The sequence below is a fragment of the Centruroides vittatus genome, unplaced genomic scaffold (genome assembly GCF_030686945.1).
Source record: "Centruroides vittatus isolate TY-2023 unplaced genomic scaffold, ASM3068694v2 contig_344, whole genome shotgun sequence".
Lineage (NCBI taxonomy): Eukaryota > Metazoa > Arthropoda > Arachnida > Scorpiones > Buthidae > Centruroides > Centruroides vittatus.
Window position 1 is genome coordinate 35,519 of NW_027122169.1, and position 23,835 is coordinate 59,353.

The 23,835-nt window shown below is 27.3% G+C and overlaps 1 protein-coding gene across 3 annotated transcripts; it reads right to left on the reverse strand.

The window, feature by feature from the left end:
- Positions 1-715: 715 nt before the first annotated feature.
- LOC136974144 (cytochrome b5-like) lies at positions 716-23,289 on the reverse strand. Of its 3 annotated transcripts, none has more exons than XM_067268944.1 (7): positions 23,087-23,289; positions 18,034-18,070; positions 9,566-9,657; positions 6,133-6,156; positions 4,343-4,377; positions 3,353-3,472; positions 716-1,171 (listed from the first exon to the last, which is right to left on the reverse strand). In XM_067268944.1, the coding sequence occupies exons 1-6, from the start codon at positions 23,207-23,209 to the stop codon at positions 3,388-3,390; spliced, it is 396 nt and encodes a 131-aa protein (XP_067125045.1). In that variant the 5' UTR covers positions 23,210-23,289; the 3' UTR covers positions 716-1,171; positions 3,353-3,387. The 3 variants fall into 3 exon arrangements, with proteins under 3 accessions (XP_067125045.1, XP_067125046.1, XP_067125047.1); XM_067268945.1 differs by lacking the exon at positions 716-1,171 and adding an exon at positions 16,766-17,005 and having other exon boundaries at positions 2,897-3,472; positions 23,087-23,135; XM_067268946.1 differs by lacking the exon at positions 716-1,171 and having other exon boundaries at positions 2,929-3,509.
- Between the last annotated feature and the right edge of the window lie 546 nt (positions 23,290-23,835).

Below are 23,835 nucleotides of genomic sequence, written 5' to 3' on the forward strand. Positions count from 1 at the left end.
TAAAACCGTACGGATATTCAATTTTTACATAACTAAAATATTCCTAGAGTAGATTTTTTGCTGGTTTAATAGCATTAGATAAAATACAAAGCTTTGCAACCAATCGATTAATTAATATCTGATATAGTTTATTGGATCACTGATTTTGAAATAGATAATCAGGAAGAGATAATGTTCAATGACACACAGAAATATTCGCTTACAAAAACGAGTTCCAAGTGTAGAGAATAACTGAGTATCTTACTCACTATCACGTGCGGACGTATACACCTACTTAGAATACAGGCCTACACCAATAAAGCAGAGAACTGTCAAGGTAAATCCACTAACTGTTGGTTAATTTTAATATTTCGATTATACAATTTTAATAATTTTTAAATATATTCGAATATCGATTATTCCAGATGGGTGCTGGTACAGGTGGAAATTTTCTATGGGCCATATTCTGGTTTCTAATTTTGATATTCATTTCGTTTTTTGTGGCATTTTTTTGTGTTTGGTGGTATATATTATTTAGTGTGTTTACGCCGTGTATCTCTGGCTTAAATACTGTTACGGAGTTTCTTATGAAAGGAGTGAATTTCCCACACACCTGTTCGGATAATATGGTGAGAAGAAGATCTTACAGTAGCATCTAAGGATAAAGGAACAAATTTCCCGATTTTAGGAAGATAAGTCGTGTGTTATATGAATTATTTCATCAAATAATAATAAATTTTTGATTAACATCAAATTAATCTTTATTGGCTTTCATATGTTGTTAACACAGTATTTATTATTATTATTATTATTATTTGACAATTTTATAAAATATAATCGGTTTGAAGTACATTGGCCAGATTACAAGAATTGAAAAATAAAAATACATTATATTCAAGTGATAAAATAACAAAAATTATCATTTTTATACAATAATATAGAATTTTTAAGCACTTAAGAAAATTACTGTATAACAGTTAAATTTGAGGTAATAAATTGATAGGAAACAACATTAAATTACATTATTTCTTCTTAATTTTAAATATCAACCATTTATTTCTATGAAATAACAAAAGTTTACAAATTTAAAATTTAACATACTTTTATACTGAATAAATCATTTCAATTCCTGCTTAATTAAGCATTCACATTTCGATTTATATATTTTATATTTTTTTCATTTGTGTTGTAGCTACAAAAAGTGAAGACAAAATTTAAATATAAAACTTTCATTCAAAATTAAATTTGTAATAATTTTCTTTAATTTCCTATCAGCAGATAAATTGCAATTTAAAAAATAAATATCTGATAAAAATTATTACAAAATATATATTTTTAAATCTCTTATAAAATGAATAAATTTTTTAAAATTACATGAATTGTCTTTTTTTTTTTTCTTTTCCTTTCATTTATATAAACAGTTATAAATACTTAAATATAAAGAAATATAGATAAAATGCTTTATCATAAAAATCACACAGTATAGTTTTTTTTAAATTTACATTGTATTACATGTTATATAAATTGCAGTAAAGGAACAATGTTATTTTTATTTATAATTTAATGTACTATTAATGCTTTTATACATAGTAATTAACTTATATATGTATAAGGTTATTAAGAAACTTGGAACAAATTGCTTGGAATGATAGAAATGATTGCCTTTTTTTTTTTTAAATAAGTATATTATGTGAGTATTCAAAGTTGTTTTAATATTCAAATATAAAAGAAAAACATTAAGAAAAGAAACTTACTACACACACACACACATATATATATATATATTTAACAATTTTAAATTTAAATTTCACTATAAATATAGATTCTGCAAAGTTACGTACAAAAAAGTCTGAGTCTAGTAAATAAACTATTTTCTTATTATTATTTAATGACAGTTCAAAAAATAATTATATTTAAATCAAGTAGAGATAATCGCATCTGCAGTATGCAATTTCGACCAACTAGGGATAAAATTTTGTCTCTAAAGTGAATTACGAGTTCAAATATACTGGTGTAATTGTATATCAATACAATCACAAAAATAATGTGATTGTATTTAAACATTTCTTAAAATAATAAAATTTTACATTATGCAAAATAATTTGGTTTTGAGGTGTTTCTTGAAACAGCTGAGATATCAATAAAATACAAATGTTCATAAAATTTTCAAAAACATTTCACAATAAAAGTAAATTTTGACTATAATACTAGATGATAAAGTTGAAATATCCTCAGATAGTGTGATCTAAGCAGATACAAGACTAAGCATCAATTGATGCAGAGTAATACAATTGACAAAGCAAGCATTGAAGAATGGACATTAGCTTCAATACATTTTTACAGATATGTTATTTAATTTATTTATAATTAAATAATGTATCTCTAAAAATATAATATAGAAAAGTTTGTTTGTTCGTTTATACTGTACTTACAAAGATTTGCATTTCTGATATGTTGATTTGGTATATACTTAATGTTTCCTGCCAAGCTATTTATTTTAACTGCACTAAATCAGACTGGAAAAAATAATGCCTATATATATATATATATATATATGTCTGTGTGTATGTGTGTGTGTGTGTGTGTGTATGTATACAAGAATGTCAAAAGAAGGATAAAAATTACACAAAACACACAGTTATCAATTAAAAACAGTATATACATGCCTATGTAAAGAAATAACAGAACTGATATTTTTAATTTTTTTAAAAATTTACCTATATAAATATATAATTAGATAATTTAAATGTAAGATGCATTATAAAACAAATTAAATATGTTTATATCTGATATTTTTATATTATTTAAAGAATTTTCAAATTCTCAAATTTTTATTGTACTGATTTTGAGTGCAGTTTAGAAAAAGCATATTTAATAACAATTAGATATAAATTTGCTTTCTTTCTTCATAGCCTTTTATTAATAGCATAGAATTAATATTTATTATCAAGTTTTATAAAATATAAATTTCATTATAAGAAAAAATATTTAGCATATGCTTAATAAGAATGAAGTTTTTGTTCACACTTATTATCTTTATCAGTTATATAAGTTATATATTCAAAAGTGTTTTTGAAGAAAAATTTTAGCATTTTTAGTTTTAACTATAATTGAATAAAAATAATTAACGAATAAATTATTTATTGTACAAAAAATCATTTCCATCTTCCAAATCAATTGTTTCAAATTGTTCGTAATCGTATTACATTAAAATCAAATATTACAATACATGTTAAAATATTAAATATGAAGGTACAAATTTTCAAAATTATATTTTAAAAACCTGACCATTTTACAGAAAAGATTCCTTAGAAAAACTGAACTGTAAATGTATGTTACAAAACATATTTATTTTATTTGATGGAATACTTACATGTTTCATTCAAGCAGAGTAAAGAGCAATGGCATTTATACACCTGTTCTTTTAATGCGATATACCACAGCTATACCCACAATAACTGCTATTGCTGCCATTGTCCATATCGCCCAGGAACTGAGGAATGGAGTCATTAAGTTACAGCAGTACACACCTAATAGATAATATTCAATTTCATTTATCATTAAAAGAAATTTAAATTTAATTTCTACCAGAATCTTTTTTTTTCATGAATATATTAATATTTTATGCCAGATTATGTAGATAAATGAGAAATAAAACCAAAAAAGCTACTATTATTGAAAAATTTTTATATAGTTGATATAAGATTAAATGAATATAAAATTAGTAATAGAGTCCCACAAACTCAACTTAATGTGGACTGAGAAGGTGACAAGTTACTGAAAATGATGAGTTTTATATAGTGTAGCAATGGTGCTAGTCTAATAGTCTAATTAGCAGAATTTTTTAAAGTTATTATATGTGCAAATTCATATACATATTAACTACAAACCAATAGTGACTATTTCTATTTGTAGTTAAATTTTAATTAAATAAAATATCAAAATAGCCAATATTTTTGAGTTAGTGTCATTCCTGTAAAATCATCTGTTATTTTCTGGTAGGCTAATAGGTAATACACCTATTAGCCTACCAGAAATAAGTCATGCCAAGGAAGATGACTAGAAATGCAATTAATTTGTCTTTGTAGTGACATAAGAAAAGGAAAAGAAACTAAGAACATTAAATGCATTTTACTGTATGTCTTTTTATGATGATTTCTTTCATTGTCAATTAAGTAGTATCTGTCATTATCTTAACAAAATTTTGGATTTAAAAAAAAAATCCATATAATGAATTTCATTTACTTTTCACATTCCCCATGATCAAGTTACATTTGCTCACAATTGTTAGTGCCTTATAATTATTCAGTACAAAATAAATAATATGAATAATTTGACACACACATAAAATTATAAAACTTACTTATAACTTCCTCCTTCTTTTTCATTAGATGATTCCTGGAAAGTACAAATTTACCATCAATAGGAAATTTAATTATATTTCAACTCCTATTATAATTATTATTATTAAAACTTTGTCATCATTGTAATAAAAACATTTTTGTTTCTTTTAAAATATAATAAATGTTAAAAATTAAAAAAAAATTTTCAGAGTATAAAAAATATGTTTTGAAAAATAGTTTTAATAGTTAAAAATTTTAGTTATTAGAAATAAACATCTTATATTTTAATAAAATTTCTTTTTAAAATTTTAGCAATTTTAAAAAGAAGGCATTTTATTATATACAAGTAATTTTTTCTATTATTAATCCACAACTATAAGACTATATGACTTCATAAAGGGATAAAGAGCAGTTAAAATGTTTTCAAAGTTGTTTCCTTTCTGATTTTTTCCAAAATTAATGAGTATAAATTGAAGTTGAGTAATTCATAAAGTTGAACTAATTACAAATATTCTTTTTCAATATTTTAAAATATATTTCATCCTGGACTCTAGTAATTAGTATAAAACTTTCTAAAAGTTAATTTAATCAAGTAACCAATACATATTTAATAATGAGTAAGATTAGTGAAATGCCAATGTTTTTGACCTGTAACCACCATTAAGGATACATTAGTTACTTTGTTGCATAATTCAGCTTTAGTTTTCTGCTTCAAATTGGTTAGTTCACATAATGTGGAGGGCAGACTTTAAACTTTTATCTTAACTTGACTCTTTATAAATCAAACTCAGTAATGTTACTTTAAAAAGAAAAAAAAAACTGTTCCCTAGCAACATCCCTCAGAATATTATGTATAAAATTTAAGAATATCTAAAAAATTATTTAATTCAATTTTTAAAATAATGTTTTGCTTTTTATAGTTATTTAGGGCTCATATCCATTGATATAACTGATTCACAAGAGCATTTAATATCCAAAAGCCAATGAATATAATGTATTAAAGATAAAAACATGTGTACACTAAAGCCCTTTAAAATGAATGATACACAGTTTCTGATTCTTTACTTCTATTTATTTCATTGTTTTTTCACATGAAAAACAATAAAATATAATTTTATTTTTAAAGTAATAAGTTTTTTTTGAACATTAAAAAAATTTACTCTGACTTGAAAATTTTAAGATGCAACTTAATTTTACGAAAAAAAATTACTTAACTTCTGTAAAAAGGCAAAGGAATAAGTTAAAATAACAGTAATCTTTACTAATATTCTTAACAGTAAGTAGTAATTCTTCTATTTTTATAAAAAAATAATATTTTTTGAAATTTGTAGATAGAATTTTGATTCTGATACAGTATATATTTTCTACTTTCACAATAACAATAAAATGCTATTAGAACATTTCTGGGCATTTGAGTAAAACAAAAAAGTATGAAAAAGAAAATAGTAATCTAGTAAGTATAAGTTTGTATTAAATAGAGGTGTTTTCTAATAGGGTCAATGTTACTCCTAAATGCATTTTAATTTCTTATTGAAGAAATCTAAATACAGTATTTAGAAAAAAAAATTTACGTTTGGAAATTATTTAGAATGATCTTCCAGAAAATACACCTAAATAACATTGAACAACCAGCAATGTTTTATTTTGCATAATTTGTTTATATTTTGGTAAATTTATATAGCATATTTTAAAGTTAAATGAAAATTGTCTTCTATTAAAGTTAAATAATAAGGAACTTTATATGTTTCATGAAACATATAATGTAGTTTTAAACATAAATTTATTTAAATAATATAAATGCAATTATTACCTTGGTAGTTTTAACTTGATCTTCCTGCAATTAAAAAAAAAAAAAAATTAAAATTCAATAATAATAAAACTTCATTTCTTCAATATTTAAAAACAATTTTTTAATATAATTATTTAAACCTATTTTAATTTCTTTTATTAAATACAACATTCAAAAATAATCATTAGTTAATAATCATAATATATTACTTAATGGTTATCAATGCATCACTGAATAATATATTTTTCCACATATTAAGTAGAGAGAAGAGAGAATTTTGTTTAGCTTATGCAGTAGCAAAGAAAAATAAAATATTTATAAAGATAACCTAAGATTAGCAGAGAATTTGAGAGACATGCAACTTATTTCATTAAAAGCAAAAATTTAATCTGCAGTAGATAAAATTGGGGTTTTTATAGAAATTCTCCTACATCGGGAGACTTACTAGTTGATGTCCATGTTCATTTGATATTACATTCCATAATTTTTGCATCATTTCTTGAATTATAGAACCCTTATAACAATAACCAGAAATAAAAGAAAATAATAAAAGCAAGGATACAAAATATAACTCAATAGCTACTGAATTTTTTTAGGCTATAATTCTATAAATTCATGTATTGATTATTATTATAAATTGTTTGCATCTTTATTTTATATCAAGGGTTAGGACTATAATGTTAGTTAACTAGAGTGTATTGTGCTTCTGATCTCTCACTGAGATCAAAATAATTCATATTAAATAAATTTTTAGTGCATGCATATATTATTTTTAAAATCAATACATTTTATATACATTCTTAATAAAATACTAATAATTCTTTAAATTTAAAGGTCACAAATCTTATGATCTACTTAGATAGTTAAAATTCAAAAAATGATAAAATGAAACTTATTAACAATAAAAAATGTAATGTTTACAAAACTAGTATTTATAATTAACAAATTTCCATTAATGTTTAATTAACATTAACATTTAAGTGATACAACAATACATGTAAAAAATTTCTTAGTTCTAACAATTATTATTTTAAACAGCACCAGTAAGAGAATTTAACTTATATCCCATAAAAATGCTCCTTACAATCACGACTTTTCTCAACCCAATCTCACCTTATCACACACTGTTGATTGGGTATTACTCTTTAGCTCTGTTTTTGCTGTCTTAAGCACCAAATGTGATGTCACATTTGTAATGTCATTATGAGCTCATCTACATACTTATTTTTTAACAATTGTTTTACTAAGAATGTTTTCTTTATAATATCTAACAACCTATTGCCAATACTATGTAGATTAAATTACCTAAGACAACAATTTAATGACCATTTTCTTTTAATTTGCCCATTTAGACAGATGAATTATTATTCATTAATAATAATTCTTGTATAACTGTAACAGATGAATTATTATTCATTAATAATAATTCATCTGTATAAATGAAACAGAGAATAAAAAATTAAAGTAAAAATGCAAGCAATTTTAAGCTATTGTACTACAAACAAATAATATAACAATTAGTGTTTAACATTTTACAGCACTGGTTAAGACTTAATAACTGCACATTATCAGCCACAAGTTGAGATTGATAAGTATAATGATATTTTAATCTGCATTTGATTACAGTTAAGTAATTACTTATATTTTAATTTTGGAACATGCTAATTCTGATAACATTACATGAATGATAACAATATTAATCTAAAATAACATCCAGCAGAGAGAAATAAATATTAATCAATCACTAATCACCTTATGACTACTGTGGAACATTTATTTAGTGATACACATATGTTTTCAGCCTAATTAATAGGCCAACTTCAGATAATATTGTTTGGAACACTGAATTATCAAGTGATCTGACTAGATCATCATCAAGATGGAACGAAACATTCTATTCATCATCATCAAGATGGAGCATTTAAATATATTTAAATATAACAGTGAAATATAACACAGTATATAAAATAAATAAGCATACCATAAAATAAATAATAAATTTACTAAATAGAAATTCATAGTTTCCTTCCATCCCACAATATATTTTGCTTATTATATTTTATTTATTCTTATTTTATGGTGTGCTTATTTATTTTGAAGTAAATAGATATATTTAAATACAGCCATGAAATGTAATATTTAAGTGTTAGAACATTCCATATTGATGATATTCAATAATTCAGCATTCCAAACAATCTCATCTGAAGATGACCTATAAATTAGGCTGAAAATTTTTGAGTATCTTTAAATGTTTCTCAGCAGTTATAAGATGATTAATGATTAATTACTATGATAACAATATCTGCAATTAATAAGAGGATTCTACTATACATAAAAAACACAGGAAAAATTACTATTTATTTTAAATCAGTAATTCAGTTTTTCATTATGGACTTCATTCTACCTATGTTACATTTCAAATATTAACATCTGTAAGCCTGATAGTTATCTTAATTAACTTAAAGCCAAATAATTGCCAGATTAGATTAGCCTATATTACTGCTACCTATTAATAATTAAATGCTAGGTAATTTGGCATAGAGGTAAGGATTAGGTGCCATGTTTCATATCTTTAATAAGAAATGGCACCTAATATCTACCTCTGAGACATATTACCTACCATTTAATTAATAATAGGTAGCAGTAATATAACCTGATCTAATGTCTAGCAATCATTTAGCTTTAATCTTACATTTCAGTTTTCATATTACTATTTTAATCATAACAAAAGGAAAAAATTTCAGGACAAACAATAATTGTCAGTTAGTTACATGTTATTAAAATTTTCAAAATTCAGACTAGCATTCCTAATCATGTCAAGAAAGAAGTAAAATAAAAAGACATAAAATGACAAATCAACAAAAATCAAAATGTGAGAATTTCTACAAGTATTAAGTACATATTAGACAAATTTCATTTAGTATGAATATAAAAATTTTATTACTAAATTTCTCTAAATGAAGAATTTCCAAAAAGTTAAAATTGGGAATTAAAAAAAATCTGTTATAAATGTTTTCTTTTCTTTGTATTTCTAATACTGTGTAAGTAAATAATGTAAAATACAAATTTCAAAATATTAATTTTATATTTGTTATCCTGTATCTAGGAACATTTATCAAGCTAAATTTTTATTTAATTGAATAATGTGATTATCTACATGTTATCACTCAAGTATGTTCTAAAATAATTAACTTTTATATTCAAAGTGTGTTCATTTATTTTTTATTTCTCTTTATGTCCTAATAAGTTTAAATTTTATTTTGATCCATTCTTGGAATATATTTCGGAAAAAATATTAATACATATTATTATTTTTAAAATGCTAATTAACTTTACAAACCATTTTTTCTAAAATATTTCAATAAATTCTTATTTTAAACATACTACAAATTAGAATTTCTCTAAAATAATATTTAATATAACATTCAGTACTAACAAAATTTTTTAAACTTACCTCACATAAAACACCTATTTTGTATTGCTTCATAAGTTCTCTGGCATCAGTAGAATGACCAACATCTTCAAAATTTTCAGTGGCATCTTTACCTAAAAAGATAAATATAACAAATGTTGAATAATTTTAGTAGAGACTCAATTATTTGCAGTGAAATAGATAATATGTTAAATAACTTTTTGTAATTTCTATTTCAAATTTTAGTTGCTTATAATTATTAATTATATAATTAATTATATTTATAATTTCTAAAATTCCGTTATGCATAAAAAGTGGAAAAAAATTGTAAAATTTTCTGAAGACATACTGAATCAACTACATTTCACAATTTAGATCTAAAGCCTACAGATGGATTAGGGTAGTATGGATTAGGGATATATAGTATGGATAGTATACATAGTATGGATAGTATGGATAGATATATATAGTATACATAGTATGGATTAGGGATCCCAGGATCCTGTTTGAGAAACCCTAGTATGGATATATCTATATTAGTAAGACGAATTGTGGGAATGTGCAAAAAAGAAGCTGTGAAAACATTCATGAAAGATAAAAGAATTTTTCCTATTTTCAATAAAAACACATATATTTACTTATTTTAAGTACCAAATATCTGACAAAAATATGCTGATGTGTAGTTTCATATTATCATCCGCAGTACAAAATATTAATACATGTATATACGGTGTAAGAGTATGAATGTAATGTATTCTTAATGAATTATCCCAGCTTGAGAAATTAAATGAAATAGATGGCGACACAAACACATTCATGGAAATTCTCTCTCATTTTATTTTTTTGGGTTCAGATTTCAAAACATTGAGATTTGCAAAAAACTGGAGTGTCAAATTTGACAAAATTACAATACTTTCCCATATTATGTTATAACAGCAGGGAAAGTAAAAGTTAATTAGATCTACATGTAAATTTTTTCTATTATAATATAGTAATTTCATTTTTTTATCTCCAGAGGAATTAGCTGTATTTTTACCTGCCAATTTTATTTTAAACCGTATTGTCGTCATATATTTTCACAGCTGACATTTCAAGGCTTATTTGTAAAAAATTTTGTTTGATTTCTGTGCAATTATTTTTTTTTGGTGTCCCATGAAATATGGAAAATCAAAAGCAGATTTTCAGCATATTTTGCTTTTTTATTACCAAAAATGGTAAAAATGCTGTTCAACCAAGAAAAAAATTATGTGATGTATATGGAGATGATGTGTTGACAGAATGACAGTGCCAAAACTGGTTCACAAAATTTTATTCTGGCAATTTTGATATTGAAGATTCACCACATTCTGGAAGGCTAATTGAAGCTAATGAAGACAAAATAAAGATACTGATTGAAACAAACTGCCAAACAACCACACGAGAAATCGCTAAGAGATTAAATTTGTTGAATTGAACTGTTTATGATCACTTGAAACAACTTGGTTTTGTTTCAAAGCTTGACATATGGGTTCCACATGTTCGTAAAGAAAGAGATGCTTTCTGTTTGGTGGGATTTTAAGGAAATTTTGTTTTTGAGCTTTTACCAGACAATTCCACAATTGATTTGAAAGTGTACTGCCATCAATTGGACAAACTGAGTAATACCATCAAACAGAAAAGGCCAGAATCAATCAACAGAAATTGTGTACTGTTTCACCTGATAATGCCAGATCTCACGTAAGTTTGGTAACTTGTCAGAAACTGCTACAGCTTGGATGGGATATGCTATCACACCCACCATATTTGCCAGATTGGCACCCTTGGATTATCACTTGTTCTGGTCTTTACAAAATTTTTAAAATGGTAAAACATTTACTTCAAATGAGGTTGTCAAAAATCACTTGGATCAGTTTTTTGTAAGCTCAAAACTTTTATGAACATGGAATCAAGCTACTACCAGAAAGATGGCAACAGGTATTTGACCAAATTTGTCAATATATAATTCAATAAAATATTTATATATTATAAGAAAATTGAATCCCCCACGAAAAGAAAGAACGAAATTACTTTCCGAACAACACAATAAATATTTTGTCTTGTTATTGTTATTCATAATGTAATATAGTGTCAAATATATTGTCTTTTATCTGTATTATGCAATTACATAAATTGTAATTTTTAGAAAAATGGTCATAGTTTGGTCTAGTGACCATTATCATATTTTAGGCATCCCATATCCTGAGGCTATGAAATGTGGATGGATCTATGAACCAATGGGGGAGAGAGGATTCAGGTGATGAAAGAGAAGAGGGCTTTTCATCATTGTGGACTGGACTGTGTTATGTATGTAAACCTCCAAGGGATAACCCACACCGAATTGCCCCTTGACCTAGTTAGGCAACCCGCACCTCTGACCTTTGTCATGTTCCTTTGTCTTCGGTTAGTCGTGCATTAACTCTAGTGGCACTTAGACCTGGAGGCACAACATTATGTTGTATTATCACACAGTTACGTTTCTATTATAATAAAATTGATTATATACATTAACAAGTAACCGTTTATTTTACGAACACAACAATTGGTGACGAGGATAAAATTGGCAGAGAGGACAAAAAGGATATAAAAATGAGTGAACTTACAGAATTAATTTCAACTCTGTTTATCAAGAAACTACAGAGTCAGTCAATGGAGATAAAACCAGAACTATCAGTTCAACGAATTCTCCAAACACACGCCTTAACCTTTGAAACTTACGACAAAATGTCCGAGACCTTTGAAAACTTTTCCCAATGACTGGATAACTTTCTCAAAATCAAAGGACTAACCAGAACAGATGACATTACTGAAGAAGCTAAGGTAATGATATTAATCAATTGTCTTGGACCGAAACATTATCAGCTACTGACCAACCTAACAGCACCAGAAATACCCTCTAGGCAAACCTTTGCTGAATTAATGAAGTTGCTACAAAATCATCTAACACCCAAACAAAATATCCTAACAGAACAGCATAAATTTTTGTCCAGAGTACAACATAATGGTGAGTCCATTTCAAATTATGTGTATTCGTTAAAACAACTCTTGAAAAGCACAGATTTCAAGTCTAGTTGTAACAATGTGGACTGTATAAAATCCGTCATAGATCTAATGTTAAGAGTACAATTCATACGTGGTTTACGAGACGCCGAAATCCATGAGAAAATTCTACAACAAACTGACCTAACCTTCAAACAGATGCTAGAAATTGCATTAGCCATAGACGCTTCCAAAATTAAAAACGACAAAGTATATAAAAGTAACCACCTTGTTCACAAAATTACCAAAAATACTCAAATAAAATGACACTCACACTTCAAACACAACTGTCAAATTGGAACAGAAGCAGAATAGAAGTCGCAGTGGAAACCCGCTTAACCTCCACAAACTCCATTTAGAAGGAGTATGCTTATACTGCAGAAAAAACAACCATAAATCAGTAAACCATAGGGTCAAAGACCAGCTGAAATGTGAACGATGCCATAAAAAGGGCCACATGGGAGAAATTTGCATATCAACCTTAAGGAAACAAATGTCAACAATCAATAGGAATCATAATGTCCACAATATTAATCACCAACGTGTAATTGACTTTGATATAAACAGCATTCTAGATGTATTTGTTAATATAACGGAAACTGATTACAGACTCCTCACAGAAATCTATGTTAACGGTACAAAAGTCCATTTTGAATGTGACACTGGCAGTCACATCACCCTCATCAGTATTGACGAATTCAATTGCTTACAATTGAACGCACTCAGCAAAAATGGGAATAACTTTTTGAAGTTACACAGGAGATATTTTCAAACCACTAGGAGTAGCAAAAGTAAAAACTAAGTATGGTGGTAACTACAGTTTAGAGGTCTTGTATGTCATTCCCTTCCAAAAAAAATGCAATAGTAGGAAGAAACTGGATTTGGAGCTTAAAGATTGACATCAATGAACTCAGCCACACAACTAAGGTCAACAAAGCAGAAACACCCATTTCAAAAATCATAGAGCAGTATTCAAATGTATTCACTCCCACAGTTGGCCAAATACCTAATTATATTTGCTCATTAAAACTGAGAGATGATGCCAAACCAATGTTCTTTAAACAATGCCCAGTCCCATATGCCTTGAAGGAAGAAGTGAATATGGAACTAGATAAATTAGAAAGTGAGTATATCATCGAAAAAGTGAATAATTCAGAGTGGGGAATACCCATAGTCATTATTCCAAAACCCAATGGGACAGTACAAATTTGTGCCGACTATAATGTCACAGTCAACAAGCAGTTGCACGACTCATGCCACCCAATTCCATGCATTGAAGATATTTTCAATAAATTACAAAATGGATCTTATTTTTGCATATTAGATATCCACAAAGCTTACCTTCATATATCAGTTGATGATGACAGTGCAAAAATACAAACAAACAATCTCAACACACTGTGTAACCTATCTAGCAAAACGATTATTTATTGGAATTAAATCTGCACCAAACAAGTTCCATAAATTTATCAACCAATTCACCCAAAATCTTGAAGGAGTGGTAGCTTATTTTGATGACATAATAATTCAAGGAAAAACTTATAAAGAATGCATGAACTGTTTACTAAATGTCTTAGACAGGTTGAGAGCTAATGACTTACACGTAAACATCAGTAAGTGCAAATTCTTTGAAAGAAAAGTACAATATTTAGGACATATAATTAGCGAAGAAGGACTCCAAAAGTCTCCAGACAAAATAAAAGCCATCCAGGATGCACCTTGCCCGAGAAATGTTCTTATAAAACATATGGTTATTCCAGGAATAAAGAATCATGGTAATTGTAAGTGTCACTGGTTTACTCTTGTTGAAAAATTTTGTACTAAAACATTATCATGTGTACTGTAAAAATTACAGCTGAAAAATAAACCACATAGGGGAACACTGAATGGCTTGACTGTACAACACATGCATATCAATGCATTTTCTGTACAGTCAAGCATATCAGTTAATATCACGTGATTTATTTTTATCCTATTTTTCTCACAGAAACTGAAGTTTGTGTTATTTGGCTCAGCCGTCCATCATATGCCGTCAGACAATCAAAATTCTTATGTATAGTAAATTATAACAAATATATAAACCAGTGATTCTCAAACTTTTTTGATCCACCGCCTCCTTTGTTCCATCAAGTTATACCCAACGCCCCCTGTGTGAGAAAGGATTGGAAAAATTCTTAGGAAAACTTTTCTACGAATCTCACACTTTGTGCCCTTACTGTACATTGTTCTCGACATCTGGAAACCATTAAATGCAATGTTTCCTCTTATCCGTTTGACAGAGGAAAGGGAACTTTTACCTTTGACCACCGTTCAGTACCCTGCCTCCAGTGCCCTCCTAGATTTACTCACCGCCCACAAGGGGGCGTTATCGCCCACTTTGAGAAATGCTGATATAAACCAATAAAATAAAAACACAAATTTTTTACATATATCCACATTTTTATTTTATTTATTGTTTGATGTAATATTGCTTTATGGTTTATATATTTATAAGTATAGTACCATTAAAAAGTGGAATATAATTCAAATATTTGGATATTTTAAAATTGGGAAATCTGGCAGATTTAATTTCAAGGTATCTGTTTTCTGTTTGGAAGAAATCACATTATCTTTATTTTCTAGTATTGTTCCATAATAATTATGCAATATTTTCTTTTTGAAATTGGTAGAATTTACAACATGCATTGCTTTTAATTTGTATTTCTGCCATTTTCTATACATTGTTTGCTTGTAATCAATCAAGATGCCATTTATGACAGAGACTTACAGTATTTAATCCTGGGATGCAGAATTTTTTAAAACAGTAACTCGAGAGTTGCAAAACCACAGAATTATATTTTTATCTGAATACAAAAGACAGGAAACTTGTAATCTGACTTTAAGTTAGAACTAAACTGGAGCTCATAAACTCTTTAATTTAACCTACAAAATACAGCATTAAAGTGTAACAGTGTATAATCATAAAAATATCATAACAATTGAGAGCTAGAATAAGTTGTAAAGTAATTGAATTAATGCGATGCCATGTTTTCAATGCAACTGTATGGGAAATACAAAAGTTTTATTTTAGTTCTAAAAAGTTTTTTAAATTTTCATATTATCTGCACAAACACAGAGCACAAAACCAACACCAGATCTATGAAAAGAAAACATTTACTAATATTTTTGTTTATATGAAAATAGATGACATCAGGTAAAAACGATAGAACAAAAGAGCTAAAACAAAAATTAAACATTTTTTTACATGTTCCAATTGATTACGTAATTAGAATACATTATGTTTAAAATTTATGTTATTTTTATTTTTTTTTGGTCACATTTGTAGCACATATGTTTTATTAGAACATTTTCAATAGCATTTTTACATATTATTAATATTTAATAATAATGTATTGTAATAAAAAGTATGAAATAATTGTAAAAATATAATTTTGTACTTTTTATTTATACATTAAAATGTTTTACCTGATGATGTCTATTTTATATAGACGAGAACATTAGTAAATTTTTTCTTTTCATAGTGCTGGTGTTGGTTTTGTGCTCTGTGTTTATATAATCCCAGTTTTGGAGAGATATCTGCACAAACATACAGTAATTGAAAATACGCCTAATAATTGAAAATATCATTCTAAATATAAGCTAATTCTCAAGTATTAAATTTCTTTATCATTCCTTATCAGGAAACCAACATTACATATGAAAAGAAGTGAAAAAATTCTCTCTTTTTTCATATGAAATGTTGGTATCCTGAATAAGCAATAATAAAGAATAATTTTTGCTTAGCTAATATGGAGCCATCTGTATGGAACTTTAAAAATATTTAGTTTCTCCAAATAAATTTTAATAAGTTGATAAAATTTTAAAAATATTGTTCTGGTTTAATTTTTTAGAAAAGATTAAATTCATATATAAAATTTTATAATTTATTATTCAAAATAATTTCTTTTCTAAAGTTTTTCTTTTAAAGTGTTTTTAGAAAGCAGAAGTAAAAACCGGAAAAGAGACTATAGTAAAATTTTACCAGAATGGAAATTTCTAAGAACAGTTTAGACATTTTATTGAAACCAAGAAGCCTCAAAAGAAATGTAAAGAATGCCTACATGTTTTTATTGTTAGTTCAACTAACAGCAGTTGTGGGTGTATTTGCTTGTTATTCGGTTTCATTGATGTATATTTGTATATCTTTACCTTGCTGGGGTTGCGATGGTCGACTGAGATGCCTTGTGTGGATGTTGTGGGCCGTGGGCGCGGATGCGTCCCCAGTCGGCACCGTAATAGCCATTGATGGTTATGTCTTAGGCTTATATATACTGGAAGAGGAGATCGGAATGAAGGTCTGGATAGCGTAACTGGCAGCGCGTCTGTATGGTAAGTGGGAATTGCGGGTTTGAATCCCGCTTCGGGCCAATTCTTTTCTTCCAGTTTATTCTAAAGTAATTAAAATATTATTACTACTAGTTTTAACAAGAGATGGCACCTAATGCCTAGCTCTAGTACCAAATTTATTTCTGTAATCAGTTATCCAAAATTTAACAATACATTTATAGAATTGCCTTTTTTCATTTTTATTTAAATACTATTAATTTATTAATAAATTAGCAACTTTAGTTTCATAAAAATATTTATCTTTACACAGGAAATCCTCATTAGATCAAACTCAGATAGTTTGAAATCCCATTAGTTCATAACTGTACTGTTGTCCCAGGCAGGGGCATAGAGATTTACATGTTAAAGAATTCGGTTAGTTTGAAATATGGCTACTTCAAAATTTGAAGTGAAAATTCTGTCCAAACTGCAGTGTGTGTACATTAGCTCATTCATTTAGATCGACATGCCTCCACGTTGTAAGAGAACAATAGACCAAGAACAACTCTATTCTGGTCAATATGGCTTGACTTTTACAGTAATACATTTCCAGATGTCGCCTTACACATGGACTATCCTTTTTTCTCTTATCTCATAAAATACAGCGGTTTTTCAGAATTGCAAGACTGGGTTATGAATAGCAGATTGAGATATTTGTATGCTCTAGGCTAGTACATTTGGGAGACTTACTATTTTTTGGGTCACTTTAAAAAATAATTTGGGCTATATTTTGAGGAATTCTGCTTTACTTTTTATAAAACCTATCTGGCAACCTGTGAGGTTCTCAGTGGACACATGCTGTTTACTGTTTATCTGCAGTTTATTTATGTTATTATTATGAATTATTAATTAAGAAAAATATTAATAGCATTCTATATGTAGTTTTACTCAGTTTCCTTAATAAATCACATCAATTACATGACATTTGCCATATTGTACAGAAACATTAATCTTGAATAATTTGAAACTGAATAATTCAATATTGTGATTATTTTGTCCCTTTAACAAGAATTTCATGTATTGTGAATTTTTGAGATAAATGCAAGCTATGTTAGTTTAACAAAATTTGATTTAAATGTTATATTTATTACCTGCTAATTCTAGAAGAACTTCCTCTCCTCCAGGATGCTAAATTAAAAAAAATAATAATAATTATTAAACAAAATAAAGAAATTTAAAGATAATTTCAATACTAAACTTAAGGTATTTTTAAACTGACATTTTTGATAAAAAATTAAACAACATATATATGTTAGAAAAACATTTAAATTTATTTCCTGCAAATTACATTTTCAATCATCAATTTACTCAAAATAGATATATTACATATTATTCATTTTAATTGTCATATCTCAAAAACTGGGTAATTGTAAATATACCATTCACCAAACCATCACCAGTTCATGTCATGAAAACAGAAAAATTCTTACAAATGTTTTCATCTATGTGAAATAGACATTTTCAGGTCTCAGCGATATTGAACAAACAGCTAGTAAAATAGAATGTTTTTTCAAAAAATTTAAATTATCCTTAATGCGAGTTTCTGTTGGTGAAATCTATCATAATAATTTATGTGAAATTAATTGATTATTTGGATATGGTTTAAATATTTTACATATTTTAAAATTATATCCCAAACATCACATAAATTTTGATGCAACATATCTGAATTATGTAATCAATCTGAACGTTTGAAAAAACATTCTATTTTACTAGCTGTTTGTTCAATATCATTGAGACCTGAAGATGTCTATTTCACATAGATGAAAACGTTCGTAAGAATTTTTTACAAAGCTTATATTCTATAATTGTGATTCTCAGTCTATTTTAACACAAAAACCTAAAAAATAAAATCCATCAATGAGTTGTATAACTTCCTGGCAAAAACATTAAAATTGTGTTTTGTTGCAATGTTGTGAGGAGAAGTTTCGTCCACTTGAAGCCTGCCACAATTTTTAGATTCGCTGTATAGGTAGAAAGAGCTGTTGATGTTCTGGCATGTTCACACATTGCACGCAAACACCTCAGATGGTTTAGGCCATAGAAATTTTTAAAGCTAACTTTGTGTCATCTCATATAAATTTTGAGTAGGAAATGGTGTTGCTGATGAGCCAGGCAGGCTCTGCTTGACACGACGGTATAGTCATTAGTGGATTGACCGTTATGCGCAAGACAACATGCGCTCAGCTTTAAGTTTATATTTATAGTTTGAATGGTCATTTGAATTACATTCTTTTAAAAACATTTATAAATTTATGTTTGTTCCAAAGGACGTTCCATTGGGTAACCATTCTGTCACACATGAAGGACTCAGGAGGAGTTATAAAACATTTGTGCAGAGATTGTTTCTTTGTTTATACACACTGAAAATTGGTTCTGTGTTTGTTATAACAAATTTATTATTAAAACTACAGAATAAAGGTGCTAATCTAACATTTGTTAAAATATTTAGAATGTTACTCAGTAATTATGAAGTCCTACTTTCTTTCAAAAACTTCCTAATGTGGATACACCATTTTTCTGCCATGGTCCTCAATTGTGGTCAGAAATAAAACTTTTAGATATAAGAAACTAATTTAAAAAAAAAGGATAAATTAGAATAATGAAAAATTAGAATATTAAAAAATTACAAAGAAAAATTACAACAAAGTAAAATTACAATATTGTAATTTTTCCGTGTAATTTTTTAATATTCTAATCTTGGAAAAATTTCAACATTGAATAATTTAAATTGGAAAAATTACATATTGTCTTTGTAGTGCAATATTTCAGGTTATACTTTGTGTCATGACTAATAGATTTCAGCTTTACTCAATTTTAATAAAAAATAATAAACTTTTAAAGATAAGACTCTCAGAATGGTTTGATAACAGATAATACAATACCTATGTAAAATAGTACCTCGCCATACAAGTAATCGCATACTTAAAAAGTTATTGGCTAGAATCAGCTTGGAGATGGAGTCGAACCTGCAACCTTCACTTACCTTGTGATGCACTGACCAGTTACGCTACCAGAACCTTCGTGTAACTCTTTACTTCGAGACATATTTAAACCTTAGATTTAACCATAGTTATTGGCTAATTTTGGAATTTCAATGACTAATTCTAACAAAGATAGGAAGTTTGGATATATTCTTTTGAAGGAGACTGTTCTGAATTTGTGTATCTAGAAAGATCAGGATTTGCTGAATAATTCCATGTTTCACCCATGGTACGAAGATCTTTTAAATAGTTCTTTCTGAAAAGCCAAATACAAAGAAACTATGTCTGACAAAAGATTTTTTACCTAACTGAGATGGAACAAGAAGTTTTTCTTTACTGATTCACTTTAGTTTAGTTTTCAGAATTCTTCTTGTAACTGGTATAAATGTAATTATTTTGATTTAGACTATATAATAAAAGTTTGTGAAGAGTAATTAGTGACTTAGAAAAGAAATAGTATGTTGATGTTAGCAAACACACACATAGGTAAATTTCAGAGACTGTTTTATGTTTGGTAACTTTTTGTTTATGATTTGTATAATTTTTTATTGTTGTTACTAAACTTTACAAACATTCAAAGATTAAATTACACTAAACCAACTCCTGTGCAGAAATATGCAATCCCTATAATTCTTGCTAAATGTGATTTGATGGTTTGTGCACAAATTGGATCTGGAAAAACAGCTGCATTTCTTTTACCTATCATCCAAACTATGTTTGAATCTAATGACCTTCCAAATCCTAATAATTAAACTTTACAAAGTTCCCTTGTAACAGGATTTAATTGCTTAATACTTTTTCAATAAAGACTTGATTTGATTATTTATTTTAAATAAAGTACACTCTAATGGCTCCAAGTTTGAATAATCCCCTTCTAAGAAAGATGCTGCACAAAGTTTGTGTAATATTTTAAAACAAATTCTGAAAGGCAAATTCTAATTAAACTGTAGGTTTGTAATATTTTTATTGAAAGACATGAAAGTTTATCCATTGAAGCTATTGCATATATACTTTATCATTCTTACTTTTAGTCTGTTGTGTATTTAGTGCCTCTTTAGTTTACTGCAAATTATTTCAAATACATGTACCATAATTATTACAATATTTTTAAAACATTGTTAATATTTCAATGTTTTTTCCTAAATATTTAAAACTAATTTGTGTTAAATACTTTGATAAATATTCACTAATACATTTCAATCTCACAAATAAAATTGTTTACAAATTTCTGAACAAAAACAAGATTTGTTTTTTTAGACATATTAGAAATTGATTTACAGAGCAAGGTAGCTTACTCATCTATTTTAATAAATAGTAATGAATACATCTTTGAAATGCTAGCAATTTAAATTTATCCAGAACAAACATTTTCGCCACATTTAACAACCTTGGGTTGTCTCTAATTGAGTAATCAAAGGCGGCCCAAGAAACTTTAAATACGGTGAAAACATTTGTTCCAAATAAATTTGAATTGCTGGAATTTCAAAGATGTATTCATTACTGTGTATTACTTATGTGTCTGGTTAACTACATATCACTGTAATTAATCGGATTAATTAAGTGTTATATTAAGAATTAACTGTTAAGTAATTTGATATTTTGGCCCAATTAATTACGGCGACCGTTTGGTTTATTATTAATACATCAGGCATTTGGATGTTTACAAATATATTAACTATGTATTTTTAATAAATACAAACATTCACGTTTAAAGAAACTAGAGAATTAAATTTCTGTTGATAATGTTCAAAATTTAATGAATTAAAATTATTATTGTTTAAATGGAAAGTTATTTAATGTAATTATAATATTTTAATAGTAATAATAATTTTAATTTTTCAAAACAATACATCTATATAAAAAAATATAAACACACTGATACAAGACACAGATATTATATCAAATGAAAACATGTTTACATTATACAGTACCATGCCAAATTAATAAACCCATTGACTAAAATCATACATCTTGTACTATTTTCTTCATTATTTTTTGCAATATTGTTCAAGGAATGAGTATTTTTCCATGTTATTCTTATTCTCTATTACATCTCAAACACTTCTAATACATTTTTTATACGGCAACACTGTAAATGTGAAAAGAAAATCAACTTTACAAAAAGGGAACCGAAAGAGATTCTTATGATATAGCATCGTAGACTGTTGACGAGAACACAAATAAAACAAATGTATAGAGAGTATTCCTTGTCATATAGAAGCAATACTGGCTGTTATTTTTAATTTTTATTTCATAAGATGTAACATACATAAATATTTTAAAGAATTAAAAGCTATTGGCTTTTTTCAGTAACATATCATACAAGGAGCAGTTTTTGATATAGGTTTTATTGGAGGAAATGCATTTCCTCCAATAAGGACTGAAGAGGAATAATGAAGAACTGAATTAAGACCCAAAATGCATTTCCTCCAATAAAATCTACATCAACAACTGCTCCTTGTATGATATGTTACTGAATAAAAGCTAATAGCTTTTAATTCTTTATTTAAAATCCACAACAAAACTAGTAATGGAACATTTAATTAAATAAATATTTTAAACAAATTTTATCAAACAATTTGTATTGAAATATTCCATCGAATGCTAACAAATCGACATTTCGGGTAACATTGCAGACGCGAACAACACCGTCAGGACCTTAACAGGGCCATAGAGAATGCCCACGAGTGCAAAAAAAGTCAAAGGAACCACTGCACGCGATCGGCCAGACGGCCCCGAAATTGGCCTACGTGCGGTACGAATCCCGACAGATTCAGAACGGCTATATCTTGCCAATAGTCACGTTTATGGGTACGGTTCCTTTGACTTTTTTTCTCCTACGGGCACGCTCCACGGCTCCGTCGAGGTCCCAGCGGCATCGTTCAAATCTGCAATTGTATCACTTTTTGCACGGGTCTAATAATTCGGCAAAATACTGTATAAACTGGCAGCAGATGATATTTAATTTAAATTTCTGTAGTTCCAACACAGAATCAATTATTTAATGTCAATTATGTTAATTCAACAGATATATTTTCATGTATGATTTATGAATTAACACAGCAATTACGAAAGGACATTAAATGTAAAAAACATTTTAATCATTTTTTTCCCCTTTAATCAACATGTAAAATGTAAGTAGTTATACAATAATTCTTACCTCGCATAGAAACTTAGTCACGTCATACACATTATTGTGTATAACTAACCAAATTGATTGGCGATTATTCTTTTCCGAGACTTCTTTCAGCGTATAAATAGTGTCTTTACTTTCATCGGACATTTTCCCGCAGACGAAGTAAAACCCAACGACGTCACACTTCTAATAGCAGACCGCTCGCGCTCGAGATAAATCTCCTCCGTACGCATGCGTAACAGACGATTATATTCCATCAAATTTATAAAAATATTTATATTATATATAATAACAATCAGATTATTAACGGTATATATTTTTCCGATATTAAATAAACAAAGATATACAATTAAAACTTCGTATTAGTTACAAAACTATATATTTGGTTTAATTAATAATTTAAACTCGTTAAGGATATACTGTAAATATGTATAATATTATTATATATTAAACATACACGAATATTAATAAATAATATATATGTAGATTTTAATGCCTTAGCGCCAGAGGTTTGGCTATCAAAGGAGGCCTTAAAAAACACGTGTTATAAATTATTTATTTAAATATTAAGAAAAACAATACAGTTTTTAAAGCTTTTCCCCCTTTTTTTTCATGTATTGGACCGCTCAGGAAAGATTTATTTATAATAATACGTAAATATATTTAATGAAAGGAAAACTTGAAAGCGCAAGATGTATTGTGTTACTTATTTCTTTCCCTCAGAGAACAATGGAAGAAATTTGTTTTACTTTAAGGGAAGTATCTACGAGGAA

Bases quoted from the DNA above. Each gene is read 5' to 3' on its own strand.
- LOC136974144 (XM_067268944.1), bottom strand. From the start codon at position 23,209: ATGTCCGATGAAAGTAAAGACACTATTTATACGCTGAAAGAAGTCTCG. The intron at 18,071-23,086 runs GTAAGAATTATT...TTTTTAATTTAG, and splicing joins TGACTAAGTTTCTATGCGAG to CATCCTGGAGGAGAGGAAGT. The intron at 6,157-9,565 runs GTAAGTTTAAAA...TTTTAATTGCAG, and splicing joins AAATAGGTGTTTTATGTGAG to GAAGATCAAGTTAAAACTAC.